The sequence below is a fragment of the Zalophus californianus genome, chromosome 6 (assembly GCF_009762305.2).
Source record: "Zalophus californianus isolate mZalCal1 chromosome 6, mZalCal1.pri.v2, whole genome shotgun sequence".
NCBI classification, from domain to species: domain Eukaryota; kingdom Metazoa; phylum Chordata; class Mammalia; order Carnivora; family Otariidae; genus Zalophus; species Zalophus californianus.
This window is the reverse complement of record NC_045600.1, coordinates 111,827,549-111,842,445: the sequence shown is the minus strand read 5'-3', so window position 1 is coordinate 111,842,445 and position 14,897 is coordinate 111,827,549. Positions and strand designations below refer to the sequence as shown.

Here is a 14,897-nt window from a genome sequence, read left to right as displayed (position 1 = left end):
CTGACTTTTCAGAAACAATGAAGGCATGAAGGCAGTAGAATGACATATTCAAAGTGATATTAGTTCATGAAAGGCCAAAGAGCATATAAATTTGTAGAAATTGTCAAACTGCATTACAAAAAGGTTGCAACAGTTTATATTCTCTACTGTACTATATTCTCACATTACGTTTTACCAAACTGTTTAATCCTTACTAATCCAAAATGCAAACAAAAAACACAACTTTTTAAAATTGGAGTATCAAATTCTGATTTACATTTACATAATGTTTATTAGCATTCAAATTTTTCTTTTCTTTTTTTAAGATTTTACTTATTTGTGAGAGAGAGAGAGAGAGGCGGGCGCACGCACAAGCAGGGGGAGCAGCAGCAGGAGAAGCAGACTCCTTGCTGAGCAAGGAGCGGGACGCAGGGCTCGATCCCAGGACCCTGGGATCATAACCCGAGCCGAAGGCAGCTGCTTAGCCGACTGAGCCACCCAGGCGCTCTTCAAACTTCTTTCATCGTGAACTGCTTTCCATAGGATTATCTTCTTCTTGATTTGTAAGAGCCCTTATGATATTAGCCACATTCATTTTATGTGTTGAAAATATTTACTCCATTCCCCGCAAAAAAAATTTCATTCATTTTCATAAATTCATAGCCGCATCTCCCTATCCAAATGCCTCCCCAATCTAAACTATTCTCCACTATACCAAAGTTGTATTTTTTTTTTTAAGCTCATTTATTTTTAGTAATCTGTATACCCAACATGGGGCTTGACCCCATCAAGAGTCACATGCTCTTCTGACTAAGCCAGTCAGGTGTCCCTGACCCCCGCCAAATACAATGTATTTCTCAAAATATAAATCTTATTATAACAGTCTTAAACCTTCTATGATGAAACTCAAACTATCAAGGTCCTTTTATCCTCATCTCTAATAACCTGCTACACTCTACTCTAGCCACCACAGAATACTTAATAGAGAAAAGCTCATGAAATATTTTAAAAATATTGGTATTCTTTAAGCAGTGTTACCCTCCACTCCCTCAATCCAAATTTTTACCCCATTTATATTACTCCTTAGACTCTTCAGGTGGAGGGGCGCCTGGGTGGCTCAGTCGGTTAAGCATCTGCCTTCAGCTCAGGTCATGATCCTGGAGTCCCAGGATAGAGCCCGATGCATCAGGCTCCCCGATCAGTGGGGAGTCTGCTTCTCCCTCTGCCCCTCCCCCTGCTCCTTTTCTCTCTCTTGCTCATTCTCAACTAACTAAAATCTTAAAAAAAAAAAAAAAAACAAACCTCTACAGGTGGAATAATTTGCTTCTTTCTAACTGTACTTTATACATGCCTCTATATATAAAATTTAAACTCTGCGTTTTAGTATTATGAACCCCTTGGGAGAAAGAAATATACCGTATGCTTCCAAGTAAGTGTTTGCATAATGGATAAAAGAATATAGTGACCTGTACTGATGAAATGTACTGATGAAACTGATGTATTGATGAAAGAACACAAGGAATCAAAGTATCAAGGGATAAGATATAGACAACTGGAAGGATGGTGGTACTTCAGGATGATACATAACTTATTTTTACTAGCTTAAAACAATAATGGAAAAAAGGTTCACTGAAAGATAGAACCAGTATTAACATAGAGCTAACAACAAGCAATAGTAAATATGTTTTAGTAAACCAAAGTAGGTTGAGGTTAATAAACTGGAATCAGTGAGCTATATAAACTGTATTGGTTAAGTCCATTTAAGGCTTTAGTAGGTAGCTTTGGAAATTTGCTCATTAAAGTCCATGGCTGTTTTTACTTTTATTACCTTCAAATCCCAGTGCTTAAACACAGACAAACCTTTCTGTAGAGGCAATTATCCAGTACTAACTACATAATTTGTTTGCAGATAGTTCAGGCCCTCAATCTGTTTATCTTCCTAGAGTGAAGTCAATTAGGTAGCCTGAAGCTATGAAACAGCACTGATTCAAGAATTAAACAACCCAGGATATCACCACAGGTTCAGGACTAAAATCTATGCTTGTTTCTTCAACTTTCTTTCTCCCTTCCTAAGAGAACCTTTCTCAAGAGCAGTTAGCCAACAACTTCCAGATGTAGTACCTTTGGGAGCAGTGTTCCAAATGAACATTCCCCCTGGGTACCTCCTAGTGAATGATGGAGCCTGGAAGGGAATTATGGCCCAGCCATTTCTGCTTCCTTAGTCTATAGGCAATCTATGGAGTGGAGTTCCCTACAGGGCTGCCAGAGACTCACAGCTGCCCCATAGTCAGCGTCTCTTCCTACTGAATCCTTCTTCCTTGTCTCTTTTAACAGGTGTCATACCTGAATCAAAATGTGTCTACTCTTTTCTCTTTAGCCTGCACAGATGCTATCCCACAACATCTCCTTCCCTTTTAACTCCTATCTTGGCATCTGCTTCCCACAGGACCTCAACTGACATACCAACATATCCTATTCTCCAATTCCAAGGTTTACTAAAATCTAGCCATCATATATTGCCCAGTATTTTGCCATATGTTTACAAGAATAGTGTCTGGGCATTTAACTAATAAGGTAGAAATGAACTTTTGTACAACAAAGGAATGTAGATTAGAAAGTCTCTTCAAACTAAAAATTCCACCTCCTCTGAGGTTTGAGCAAAAATTAATTTGGTTTAACCAACTAACCAATATTCAACATGCATAATCTATCAAAAATACTTACATAACTGTGTTGTCATCCACTAAGATATCACAACCATGAGCAGGACACGAAATAGTCTGAAAAAGATTGAAATTTAAACTATGTCTTCATTCAACAAATATTTACTGAATGCTTACCATCGCCAGGCACTTCAGTAGGTTGAGAATACCTTAACATTTATAGGATCTTAAATTGTTCCCTTTCTATTAAAGGAAATGTATGTGCGTGTTTATCACCATAAGGTAACTAGAACGGCTGACCTGAATAATTGGTTTCTCAATATAAAACTTGAAAGGCACAAGCAAGACACCTGACAAAATTGTTCAAGTTTAGCCTATATACACATCCTAATGCTGCTGAGAAAACATTCCCTGAACTATATCTTTAACTGGACTGCCACATTGTAAACAGAAAAAAAGCCTTAATTATCTTTTAGTCTTAATACAGAAAAAAGTTCCCCATGCAATTCATAATTGACAATGCTTCACCTGTTTATATTTCTGCAAAGGTCGAAACACTGAAGGAAATTCAACAAACACTAAAAATCAAATTGGCATCTTTACCTGTCCCATGCCTTCCTCCATTATTTTGGTAGTTAAATATTCGCTCCAGCACTGCATACAAAACTTATGTCCACATTCAAGGCCAGTGAAATACTGCAACAAAAATAATACATGGACTTTTAAAAGACATTATCAGAAAAATCACTATACATAGTTACTCAGTAAGTCTCTATTAATTAGGTCACATTTCTCAAAGTGGCTAAAATGTCCAATTTGACAAGACTAGCTGGTCTCCTAAAATAAACTTCTTGGTGGTGAAACTTAGACATGCAAATACATTTAACATAAAATACCTAACTAATGAGAAATGCATCTACAGTAGATATTTGTTTTTTTAGGAAAGGCAGACAAGTTCGTATTAAATATAAGAATGTTATACACCAATAAGCATATGAAAAGATGCTAACAATCCTTACTTATCAGAGAAATGTAAATCAAAACCACAATGAGACAGGACTTCACACTCACTAGGACAGCTATATTCAAAAAGATAATAACAAGTGTTGGTAAGGATGTGGATAAATTAGAACCCTCATACACTGCTGGTGGGAATGTAAAATAGTACAGGTGCTTTGGAAAACACTGGCAGTTTCTCAAACAATTAAACATACTCATGATCCAGCAATTCCGGTCCTAGGTATATACCCAAAAGAAATGAAAACATAGCTCCACACAAAAACTTGTATACAAATATTCACAGCACAATTATCCATAGTAGCCCCGAAGTGGACACAACCTAAATGTCCTTTGACTGAAGAATGGATAAACAAAATGTGGAATATCCATATAAAAGAATTCAGGCATAAAAAGGACTGAAGTATTGATATATACCATAATGCAGGTAAGCCTTGAAAACATTATGCTAAATGAAAGAAGCCAGCCACAATAGACCACATATTGTTTGATTTCCATGTATATGAAAAGTCCAGAGAATAGGCAAATTCATAGAGAAAGTCGATTAGTGGTTGCCTCAGATTGAGTGGCTTGCAGGGTAAGGGGTAGCAACTCTAAGAGGAGACGAGGTTTCTTTTTGGGGTTATGAAAATGTTCTAAAATTTACTGTGGTAATGACTGCACAACTCTGTGACTATACTAAAAACCCCTTTAAATTAAGTGAACTGTATTGTATGTGAATTATATCTCAAAGCTGTATTAAAAAATGTCACACACACACACAAAAAATGTCACACAAATATAGACTTCTGAGTTGCATAGAATATAGCTTACCTAGATAATCAATAAAATCTTATGGAAACCAAAAGATTTATTCAGATAGCTAAGAATAATAATAGTAACATTTGTTCTAATCTTGTATTACTGACATGATTTGAAATACTACTAATTTGATGGATAGTTAAATGAAGTATATTATATCCTATAATATACAAATAACGGTCACCAGTTTCAACTAAGAATATTTTACAATATTTACTCTAAAATATTTTTAAATGAATAGGTAATACAGGTTCATGGTTAAAAACAATTATTTAATAGTATGAGTTTATGTTGAAAAATAAGTTCCATTTTTTAAATTTATTTTTTTTTTAAAGATTTTATTTGACAGAGAGAGCGAGAGAGCACAAGCAGTGGGAACGGCAGAGGGAGAGGGAGAAGCAGGTTCCCCACGGACCAGGGAGCCCGATGGAGGGCTCGATCCCAGAACCCTGGGATTGTGACCTGAGCCAAAGGCAGACACTCAACCAACTGAGCCACCCAGGTGCCCCTGAAAAATAAGTCTCCCTTATGCCCAACCTTGTCCTCTACTTCAGGAAAGTAATCGCTATTTCAATATCTTACATATTCTGCCAGACATGTTCTAACGTACACAGGTACACACAGCAAGAGTAGGACACACTCTCATCTTGGTTAATTATTATTTAATAGATTTCTCACGTGGTTCTACATTAGTACACATGGGTTCACCCCCTTACACAGTCTGTGTGAAGGTACCATAATTTATTTAAACAATCCACCATTAATGGACATTTAGACTATTTTTTTTTTCTTCCACCATGCTACTGCACTGGCTATATATACATCATTGTGATCATGCAAATGCATCTTGGGACTAACTTGTACAAGTGACATTATAATATATTTACATTTTAATAGATTATTAAATACATTTTACTTTACATTTACACTTTAATAGATTATCAAGCTTCATTCAAAGAGGTTGTAGCAGTTTATACTGTTCGAGAGAACCTGGTTTCCCAACAACCCTGTCAACATAGTATATTATCAAAACTCCTTGAATTTCGCCAATCTAACAGGTGAAAATGAGGTAACTTCATTAGTTTTTAATTTATTTTATGAGTGAAGTTTAAACATCTGAAAGAAGATTTAAGGCTATATATTTCTTTTTCTGTGCACTCTCTTCACCTACTTTGCCCATTTTTCCACTGGGTTTATATTTTTCCTTAGTGATTTAGTGGGGATTGTTACCTATTTAGAAAACTGGCCACTTATAAGCATAGAAAATATTTTCTGTTTTAAATCCGAATGCTCACATTTTGTTGCCACGAAGAAGCTCTCTACTTGTATGTAGCAAAGTGTATTAGTTTTAAAAATTTCCGGCTTCTAAATTAACTTTAATATAAAGAGTTAGGAAGGAATTTAAGATTCTACTCCAGATGGCAACCAAGTTGTTCCAATACCATTTACTGAAATCACCTTATTTGAAATGCCCCCTTCTACAATACACCAAATTCCCCTCACACATATTTAACTCTATCTTGTTCCACTGCACTAATTATTCTTGTATTTGGTAGGACTAGTTCCTCCTTACCCCCGTCAATCTAGTCTTCTTTTTCAATATTTTACTATTATTCTATCTCTCCAAATACTCAAGTCATCTTTTTATCTCCTTTAGTATTTAAAGTTTTCTTCATAACAGATCTTTCACATTTCTTGCCAAGTTTATTTCTAGCTCTTTCATTCTTTTTGTGGCCCACATTAAGTGGTACTTTTTATTCCATTCCATTTTCTAACTAGCTGTTATTTGAAAAATGCTCATGAAATTTCTGATATTGCTTAATGATATTCAGATACAAATAGTTAGGATACAAAATTCTATACAATAGCACATCAACTATATACAGAATGGCCAGAAGCAGATATGGAAAAAATGTATCAAAGTCCTGAGACTAGTCTTATGGATCAAATGACATGGAAAATATCTACCCAGCTTAAAATGTGGTGCTATTCAGATTGACAAGGATTCTAACTCATTCACAGAACAAGGTAAGTATTTTAGAAATCAATATTCTCATCCATTAAAAAAAAAATCTAGGAAACAGAAGAATCTATTCTCAATACTCCCCATTGGTAAAGGAGATCTGGCACTAACTTGTTGTCAGATCACTAATGGAGAGCATCTGATTTTCAAGGCTATGAGAAGGAGCATTCTGTAAAGGACAATAATAGCAGTGTAAAAGATCAATAATTCTAAAATGTTTTATTCATGACTTAAAAATACATATGCATCCTCATGTGCTTTGTTTTGTTTTGTTTTGTTTTTTTCAGATAAGAATCCTTGAGATTGGGCGCCTGGGTGGCTCAGATGGTTAAGCGTCTGCCTTCGGCTCAGGTCATGCAGGGTCCATCGGGCTCCTGGCTGAGCGGGAAGCCTGCTTCTCCCTCTCCCTCTGCTCATGCTCTCTCTCTCACTCTCTGTATCTCTGTGTCTCAAATGAATAAATAAAATCTTAAAAAAAAAAAAAGAATCCTTGAGATTAAGAGACCACAGGTCACAATGGTTACCAAGTGATCATTTCAAGTAACATCTCTACCTTTGGGAACTTGTGCACCAACGATCATTATAAGAAAAAAACAAAGCTTTTTATTCTTTAAAGGCCTCTTTTTCAATAATTCTTCTAATTAGATAACAATACCAAACAAGATAAATTAGAAAAATAAATCACACACACATGTCTAAAGATATAGCAAAAACTAACCTGTGGTATAGACACATTTATCGTGCTCAAGAGTGGTGTCATTATCATGGACTATCTGGGTATCACCATCCGGTTCCACTTCCCTTTCTGTCCTCCTCTCACATACTTGTTCCCTTACTACCTTGTGTTTACCTACTCGGGTCCCTGACTCAAGGGATAGGATTACTTATCAGCAAACTTATTCATAAATAAATCTGACACAGAATACACTAAAAATACACAAAGTATTACCTAAAACAGAAATGAATGGTCCTTTAAAAAAAGAATTGAAAGAATAAACTCTTAAAGGGTCCATTTATCCCTGCCATGTTACATACACAGCAACTAATGTCAAACAGCAGTAAGAACATTAAGAAATATCTTTCCTCCATCAGAAGTTGCTCATATAATCTCTAAAGTTAAAGTCATTTTGTTTATAAAAAACGGAATAATCAGGGCATCAGTTCCCTCAACCAAAAAATGGAATGAGTTAAAAAGGAATATAGGTTCGGACTTAGATTCCCAGCACAAGGATTCAGAGGTGCCTAAGGGCTGAGGGATGGGAGGGTGGATTATCCTCACAATCGTCAAAGTTGCCTTTATGTAACATATCTGATTCTTAGAATATACAAATTATTTACTTCATAAAAATGAGATATCACAGCCCAACCTATATTCCCTAGTAGAGTGAGGGTGTTAGCAAAGCTAGATCTTATGCTTTAATTCAAAACAACATTATTATAAAGTGAATGACTGTTGCCAGGGCTAAGAAACCCTTGTGTTGCGGCCAATGTGTTGGGGAATTTATGAACTTTAAAAGTGCCCCAAAGTCTCAGGAACTTGTTTTTAAAGAAGAGATCACCCACAATAGTTAACCCCGAAGTGCTGAACTTGTTTGCATGTGGCACTGTATAAAGCTAAAGTTGCTTTCTGGAAAGATAAAGGTATTGAAGATATACATTAATAAAAGGCAAGTATCAGTGTTTGAAGAGAGTGATGGAAACTGAAACATGGGAATTGTACAACAGAGGTTAAAAAAAAAAGTCATTCACCCAATTAAAGCTTTCATGGCGTCTCAGGTGGCGTTTACTTGCAAAACTGAAGAGGTTAAAATTATCTTTCTATATTAGTCTAAAAACCATGAGAAAAGAAGTCCTAGTTTTATCACCCTATATTTTTCATAACACTTGGCATAGTTTCCATAACTCTTTAACTTACTTTCCAACCCATGTTGCTGTTTGCTTTCTTGTCCTGTCATTTACATAGCCAAACTTCCTTTAAAGAGCAATTTGTTCATCTTTAGTGCCTCCACTTCCTTTCCCATCTTCAAGTCAATGATTTTTCAGCCCATGCAGTGTGGTGTCTCATCTTACCATACTACTTAAATTAACTTTCCAATAGCATTGGTAAACTTCATGTTGTTAATTGCAAATTCACTTTTCGATTCTTTGAAGTTTTTTGCAATGTTTTTACCATTCTTGGAGGTACAGTCTCTTCCTCTGGCTTCTGTATTGCTCTATTTTCCTGGTTCACCTGACTATCACACTTTCAAAGGTTATTTCACAGGTCAATTTCTGTGGGAAATTCTCCCTGATCTGACACTGGGTTAGGTGTCTCTCTCCAACACGTTCCCACAGTATCATGCCCTATTCAAGTGCTTACCTTTCTTTCTGAATATGTCATTTTACTTATCTACCCAGCTAATCTGTAAATTATCTGAAGCAGGCATTATGCCTTTATTCTCCATTGTGTTTCTAACACTTAAAATAGTGCCTGGTGCATTGAATAAATGAATAGCAGGTTCTCTATCATCAGTTACAAGTGCAAGCAAAATTTACAATGCAAATCTCCAGTCTTGATTTTTAATTCTAATTTGTTAAGACTGTTAGACAATACCAAGGGCACTGAGAAAGTTATAGGGGATATTTGTAAGCAGCTAGCTTCAGTATTCAAATTACATTTAAGATTTAAACGAGGGAGGAGCTGGTTATAATAGAGCAGGAGGAGAAATGCCAGGGAATAAGGAAACCCTGTATAATCTGGGACAAATTCCTTGGGTCTCAGTATTACCTCACAGAAACTTATGAACTATACAAATGTCACCTGGCAAAGAGAATTTGTTAAAGACAGACAATAAAATAGTCAAAACATGAATTTAATTATTTTTAATAGTAATGTTTTTTTTTTAAATACTCAACTTAAGACTGTGATTTAAAGGAGGGAAATTATACAATTCTCAGAATAGCAGAGATCTGAAAGAATATCTTAACTCATTTGAAAGATAAAAATAACTCAGACCCAGTGAGATTTAATAATTATACAAAGCCAAATAATTAGCATCAGAGCTATAATCAAAACTTGAACATTTGGAAATTCAACTCAACACTTTACCTACAAAGTTATTTTAACTCATTGTTCTATTTCCCTAAGGGTACTTAATTTTCTTTTAAAACCTCTTTTCTAAGCACTTGGATGTGAGCAAATTGGTTCCCTTCAAATGGGCCTCTACAGAAATACATATATAAACTTCTAAAAAAACAATGAAAAAACTTCAATGTGTCAAAATACTGGTGACAAAGACTTTGTATATAGTAATTATTAGAAAGAGCTGCTTAACTATTAAAGCAGAGAATATGAATAAGATAGTTAGAATTAAGTTATTTCTTAGATATCTTGAAATATCTTAAAGAGGTGAATTCCAAGTGACTAAATACATTTATGCCACAAATAGTATTTTCTTGTAGTTACTAAAGTAAGGCCTTCATAGGAAGATTATGTTTAAGCCTAAAATTCTTTACTAGACACACCAAAATAAATCGTCTATATTCAATGGGTTTTAAGGGGGATACTTTCACTCAATTAACTGGTCCCAGTGTCTGCTCCAACTCTGTCACCACTTGCTATATTTAAGAATTTCCATCAGAATGGATCTGTATAAGTGAAACTCTTCTGTTATGAAAAATCTTGAAAGCTCCCTAGTAAAATACTATTAAAGACATTTTATTAGTGTTTTGGATATTTATTTTAAAATGTTAGTTTTAAATCTACCTTATTTTGGATAAAAAATAATTCTACTCACTGCCCACCTATTAAACAATTCTCCCATGATAGCAAAATAAACTCAAAATAGATTTAGGTGTTTAATGACAAGTTGCTGCTTTAAAAAGCAAACGGGGAAGAAGGGGAAAGAACAAGCTCTATTCTTTCTCTTCCTTTCCTTTATCCTTAATATTCTGATAGGTTATTGTTTTACTACAATACAATCCCAGACTCCCAGATCTTCCTTGGTTTAAATAATTTAAGTTGATTTACCCTCTGAAACAGAGAGTTAGTGCTAGCCTTAAACTACCAGATACTCACCGAGTTAGGGTAGTTCAAGTAGCAGATCTGACAAGGCATATCCTGTGCTGATGACCTTGTATTCATCTGGCGTGTTCGAGACTTTTTACTTGGATTAATTACATGACACTCAGCAAAGAGCTTCTCCAGGTTTCCATCAAAGTACCTGCATTATTTAAACAGAAAGGATGAGAGCCCAGCAATAGCACACTGTTAGAGCTCTCCAAAAACCTGATTTTCTATAGGGAACAGCAATGAACTGAATTAAAATAAACCCAGATCATAACCTTTTTGGCTCAGAGGAAAGGAGGTGTATGGCTACAAACTGTAGCAAAACAGAAGTGTGTGTGTGTGTGTGTGTGTGTGTGTGTGTGTAAAGCAGATTAAGTTTTTGTTGCTATTTTGGTATTTTTTACTTCGTTTTCATTCTGGGAAGTTAACCTATTAGAATTTTAACAGTACTACAACTAAAATTTAGAATGAAAGCTGTACTATCTCTAGTGTACTTTAATGAAGAGCAATAGTATTTTAAAAGGCTAGGCTAATATTTTAAACAAATGACTTTATTAATAATTTTAGTTACACCAGCTTAAATATATTAGCAAGTAAACTACCTACAAAGCATATCTTACCCCACAAATCACTTACGTGTCTCATTCTACAAAACAGATTTCATTTCTAAATTTTTTTAAAAATAATTTTTAATTTACTAGCAAAGGGGAGGGAGGAAACAAAAAAGTGTATCTTAAAATGTTTTTATATCAAATAATCTATATACTTAACTTTTCATAAAATAGGTTTATTCTTTACGTACAAAAAAGAGGTTCTCAACTTAAAAAATAAGTGATACTCAAAGGAGATTTCCAATTATTTTTAATGCAGGTCTTGTTCAGGTTTTGTGTCAAAGTACTTACTATATCTCTAGGAAAATCACTCAAATGAGAACAAATCACATCACTCTCCCAAGACTAACAAACATCTATTTATAAATAACTGCAGAATGTTTCAATGATCAAATTATTAATCAAAATGTCAACACATTATAAAAGGGGAACTCACATAAAGTTAAAGTTGTCACTGATAATTCAGCTAATCAAATTATATAGAGCAGAAAATCAAATGCTTTCCTTCTAATTATCTCTCAGAAAACCTAAAATGTCAAGTTTTATTTGAAAAGTAGAAAGCAGGGGCGCCTGGGTGGCTCAGTCGTTAAACGTCTGCTCAGGTCATGATCCCAGGGTCCTGGGATCGAGCTCCCCCTCAGGCTCCCTGCTCAGCGGGAAGCCCTCTTCTCCCTCTCCCACTCCCCCTGCTTGTGTTCCCTCTCTTGATTTGTATCTGTCAAATAAATAAATAAAATATTTAAAAAAAAAAGTAGAAAGCATATGAAGCTACTAAATATGAACAGGTAAAGCCATTAAACACCTCGTGTTTAGAAAAAATATTCATGCTCGTAAGAAGAGAAACTTCTGCCATCCAAATTTGACTACATGAAATTAGTAACTCCTAATACTCTGGTGATATTCTAGACACCATTCTATGCATATACAGCCAAAAAGACATGTGTCTATAATTTCATGTAAATAGTATTTACTGCAGATTTATAACCTTCAGTAAGCAATACATTAAGATATTTGTCAATAAACATAAGTTTTCATCACTACATAATATTCCACTGTAGGTATGTACTGTAATTTACCTAACTAGCCTTATACTAAGGGACATTTAAATGTTCCACATATAAATAATTCTAAATGAAAATCTTGGCCCATCTGATTGGGGGAAAATATCTAGACTTAACTTGCATTTCTTTGTTACTGAGGCTGAATACATTTTTCTGTGAAGATCTTACTATTAATTTATGAGTTCACTATGTCAACAGAAAGGGTAGACCTTCTCATGGACTACTTTCTTCCCCTCAGTTTCTAGTTTGCCCTCAACCTTGTTTAATGATGTTTAACTGTCACATTTAATTGTCATGTAGGCATACTGATCATGCAACCCTGTTGTGAGTTCTGGACTTCATATCAAGCTTTACAAGATCTCATTACCTAAAGATTATAAAAATTCATCCATGATTTATTTAGGCTTAAACTGTTTTCCATTAAAACTGTTGATTCACAGGAAATTATTTTTGTGTAATAAGGAATAAAGTTGGGATTCCGTTTTTTTTTTTTGTTTTTTTTTTTTAGATTTGTGAAAGTGAGAGAGAGAGAGGGAGCACACAAGCAGGGGGAGCGGCAGGCAGAGGAAGAAGCAGGCTCCTTGCTGAGCAAGGAAAGGAGCCTGATGCGGGACCCCATCCCAGGACCCCAGGATCAGGATGGGAACCGTTGGGAACCAAAGGCAGCCGCTCAACCCAGTCACCCAGGTGTCCTGGGATTCTATTTCATTTTAATCTAAATGGCTAACCATTTGCTGAACGGTGTTTCAACTACCCCAAACACTTCCTCCTACCTTTAGGTCTCAGCTTAAGGCTCAGTTCCTCCCCACTGTGGCCCCCAAATTAGGTAAGGTTCCCGGTATAACCTTCTCATGGTACTTTGTGCTCTTGCACAACACCTAATCACATGATCAACTCTGAAATCATTTACGTTTTCTCTGCTAGGGTGTAAACCCCATGAGGACTATCTTATTATTGCTGTAGCCCCAGTATCTAGAAGAATCTTATTATAATCATTTTTTTTTAAAGAGGAACCGAAGTAGAGTAACTTCTTAAAGATAATCCACAGTAACAAATCTGAATTCCTTTGCTTTAGGCATATTTCAGACTGTAATGGGTTTATCAACTTTTTGAGACACTCTGAAGACTTCAGAGAACTCTCAATTACTGCACAGATAAACAGAATGGGGAGTTTAAGAATCCACTCATATGGTCAGACATAATGGGCCTAGAAATCTTTTTCTTTTATTAAGTTCCATTTTATAAGAAATTTAACATTTTAAAATTTTGTTTTGTTTTTATTACATGTTCTACCAATGACTGTAATAGTTATTTGGAAATATTGAAATCTAATTTATTTTCACTAAACACTTAAAATCAGTACTTAAGTTTATTTCTTAAGTTGTCGACTTTAAATATATTGGGCACTTTTAAATTTTTAAATAAAAGATTTTTAAATCTTTTTAAAAGATTTTATTTATTTATTTGATGGAGAGAGAGACAGTGAAAGAGGGAACACAAGCAAGGGGAGTGTGAGGGAGAAGGAGACTCCCCACCAAGCAGGGAGTCTGATGCGGGGCTCGATCCCAGGACCCTGGGATCATGACCTGAGCAGAAGGCAAGCGCTTAAGGGCTGAGCCACCCAGGCGCCCCTGATTATCATTTTATGTAATTGTTTCACTAATCATATACATTGCTTTTACATTATATAGCTTTCCTTTCAAGAATGGTAAAAACTTTTTTTGTTCCTTAACCTGATTACTTAATTACTCAGACATAATTCAAATGCTTACTTTGGCCAAAATGTGTCTCCCCCGCCCCCATATTCTTTATACTGACAGCATCCATTTCCTTCTGGTACCTATTGTCATTGAAGTCTGTGGTCAAAATAATTTTTCTCATTTTATAATTCAAATCCTTTTTCAATTGGCGTATTTATAATTTTGTTTTCTTCATTCTTGAAATTTAGTAGTTCTGTAGGCTTTATCTTAGCATTCAAACTTTCTCTTTTTTTAAAGATTTATTTATTTATTTATTTATTTATTTATTTGAGAGAGAGAGAGAGACAGTGAGAGCAGGAAAACAAACAGGGGGAGTGGGAGAGGAAGAAGCAGGCTTGAGCCCGACGTGGGGCTCAATCCCAGGATCCCGGGATCATGACCTGAGCCAAAGGCAGACGCTTAACAACTGAGCCACCCAGGCGCCCCTCAAACTTTCTCTTTCAAAATGCATTCAGGTCTCAAACACTTCAAGATCCTTTTTAGTTATTAAGGCTGTGTCCCCCGGATTTGTACCTAGTCTTTGTTAATTTGTCCTCTGTGTCTACCATTTGCTAATTCCTTCTTTGTCCTTTTCCTGTCTTATATGTCTCTATCTTCCAGAGTATCTGCTCTGTTTCTTGCTGTTGCCAATGTGGTTTAAGTTGTGTGAGATTACCTGTCCCTTTTTTCTTCTTAGTTTCATCAGCTTCTTTTTTATCTTGTTCTGTTGTTTCATCACTTCATCTTTGATCCCTCATCTCACAGTCTATGTTTAATTTCCTTAAGAGAACAAAGAAGCTTTTTCTTTCTAATTATGATAGTTTTATTAAAACTACTATGCTCAAGAATATGGGTGGATTCTTAACTCCCATACTTTGTTTACCTGGTCACTATTTGAAAAGTCCTTTAGTTACATCCTCCCTCATGCGAAACAGGCCAAAATGAAGAGACTGAT

At 35.4% G+C, this 14,897-nt stretch overlaps 1 protein-coding gene across 2 annotated transcripts in view; it reads right to left on the bottom strand.

Moving 5' to 3' along the window:
- ARIH1 (ariadne RBR E3 ubiquitin protein ligase 1) overlaps window positions 1-14,897 on the bottom strand; it is a 119,604-nt gene that overhangs the window by 36,188 nt on the left and 68,519 nt on the right. For both annotated transcript variants that reach the window (XM_027568742.2, XM_027568743.2), the window contains 3 exons: window positions 10,541-10,685; window positions 3,246-3,338; window positions 2,704-2,759 (listed from right to left, as the gene is read on the bottom strand). In XM_027568742.2, the coding sequence (XP_027424543.1) occupies window positions 2,704-2,759; window positions 3,246-3,338; window positions 10,541-10,685 (294 nt within the window). The remainder of the gene's footprint in view (window positions 1-2,703; window positions 2,760-3,245; window positions 3,339-10,540; window positions 10,686-14,897) is intronic.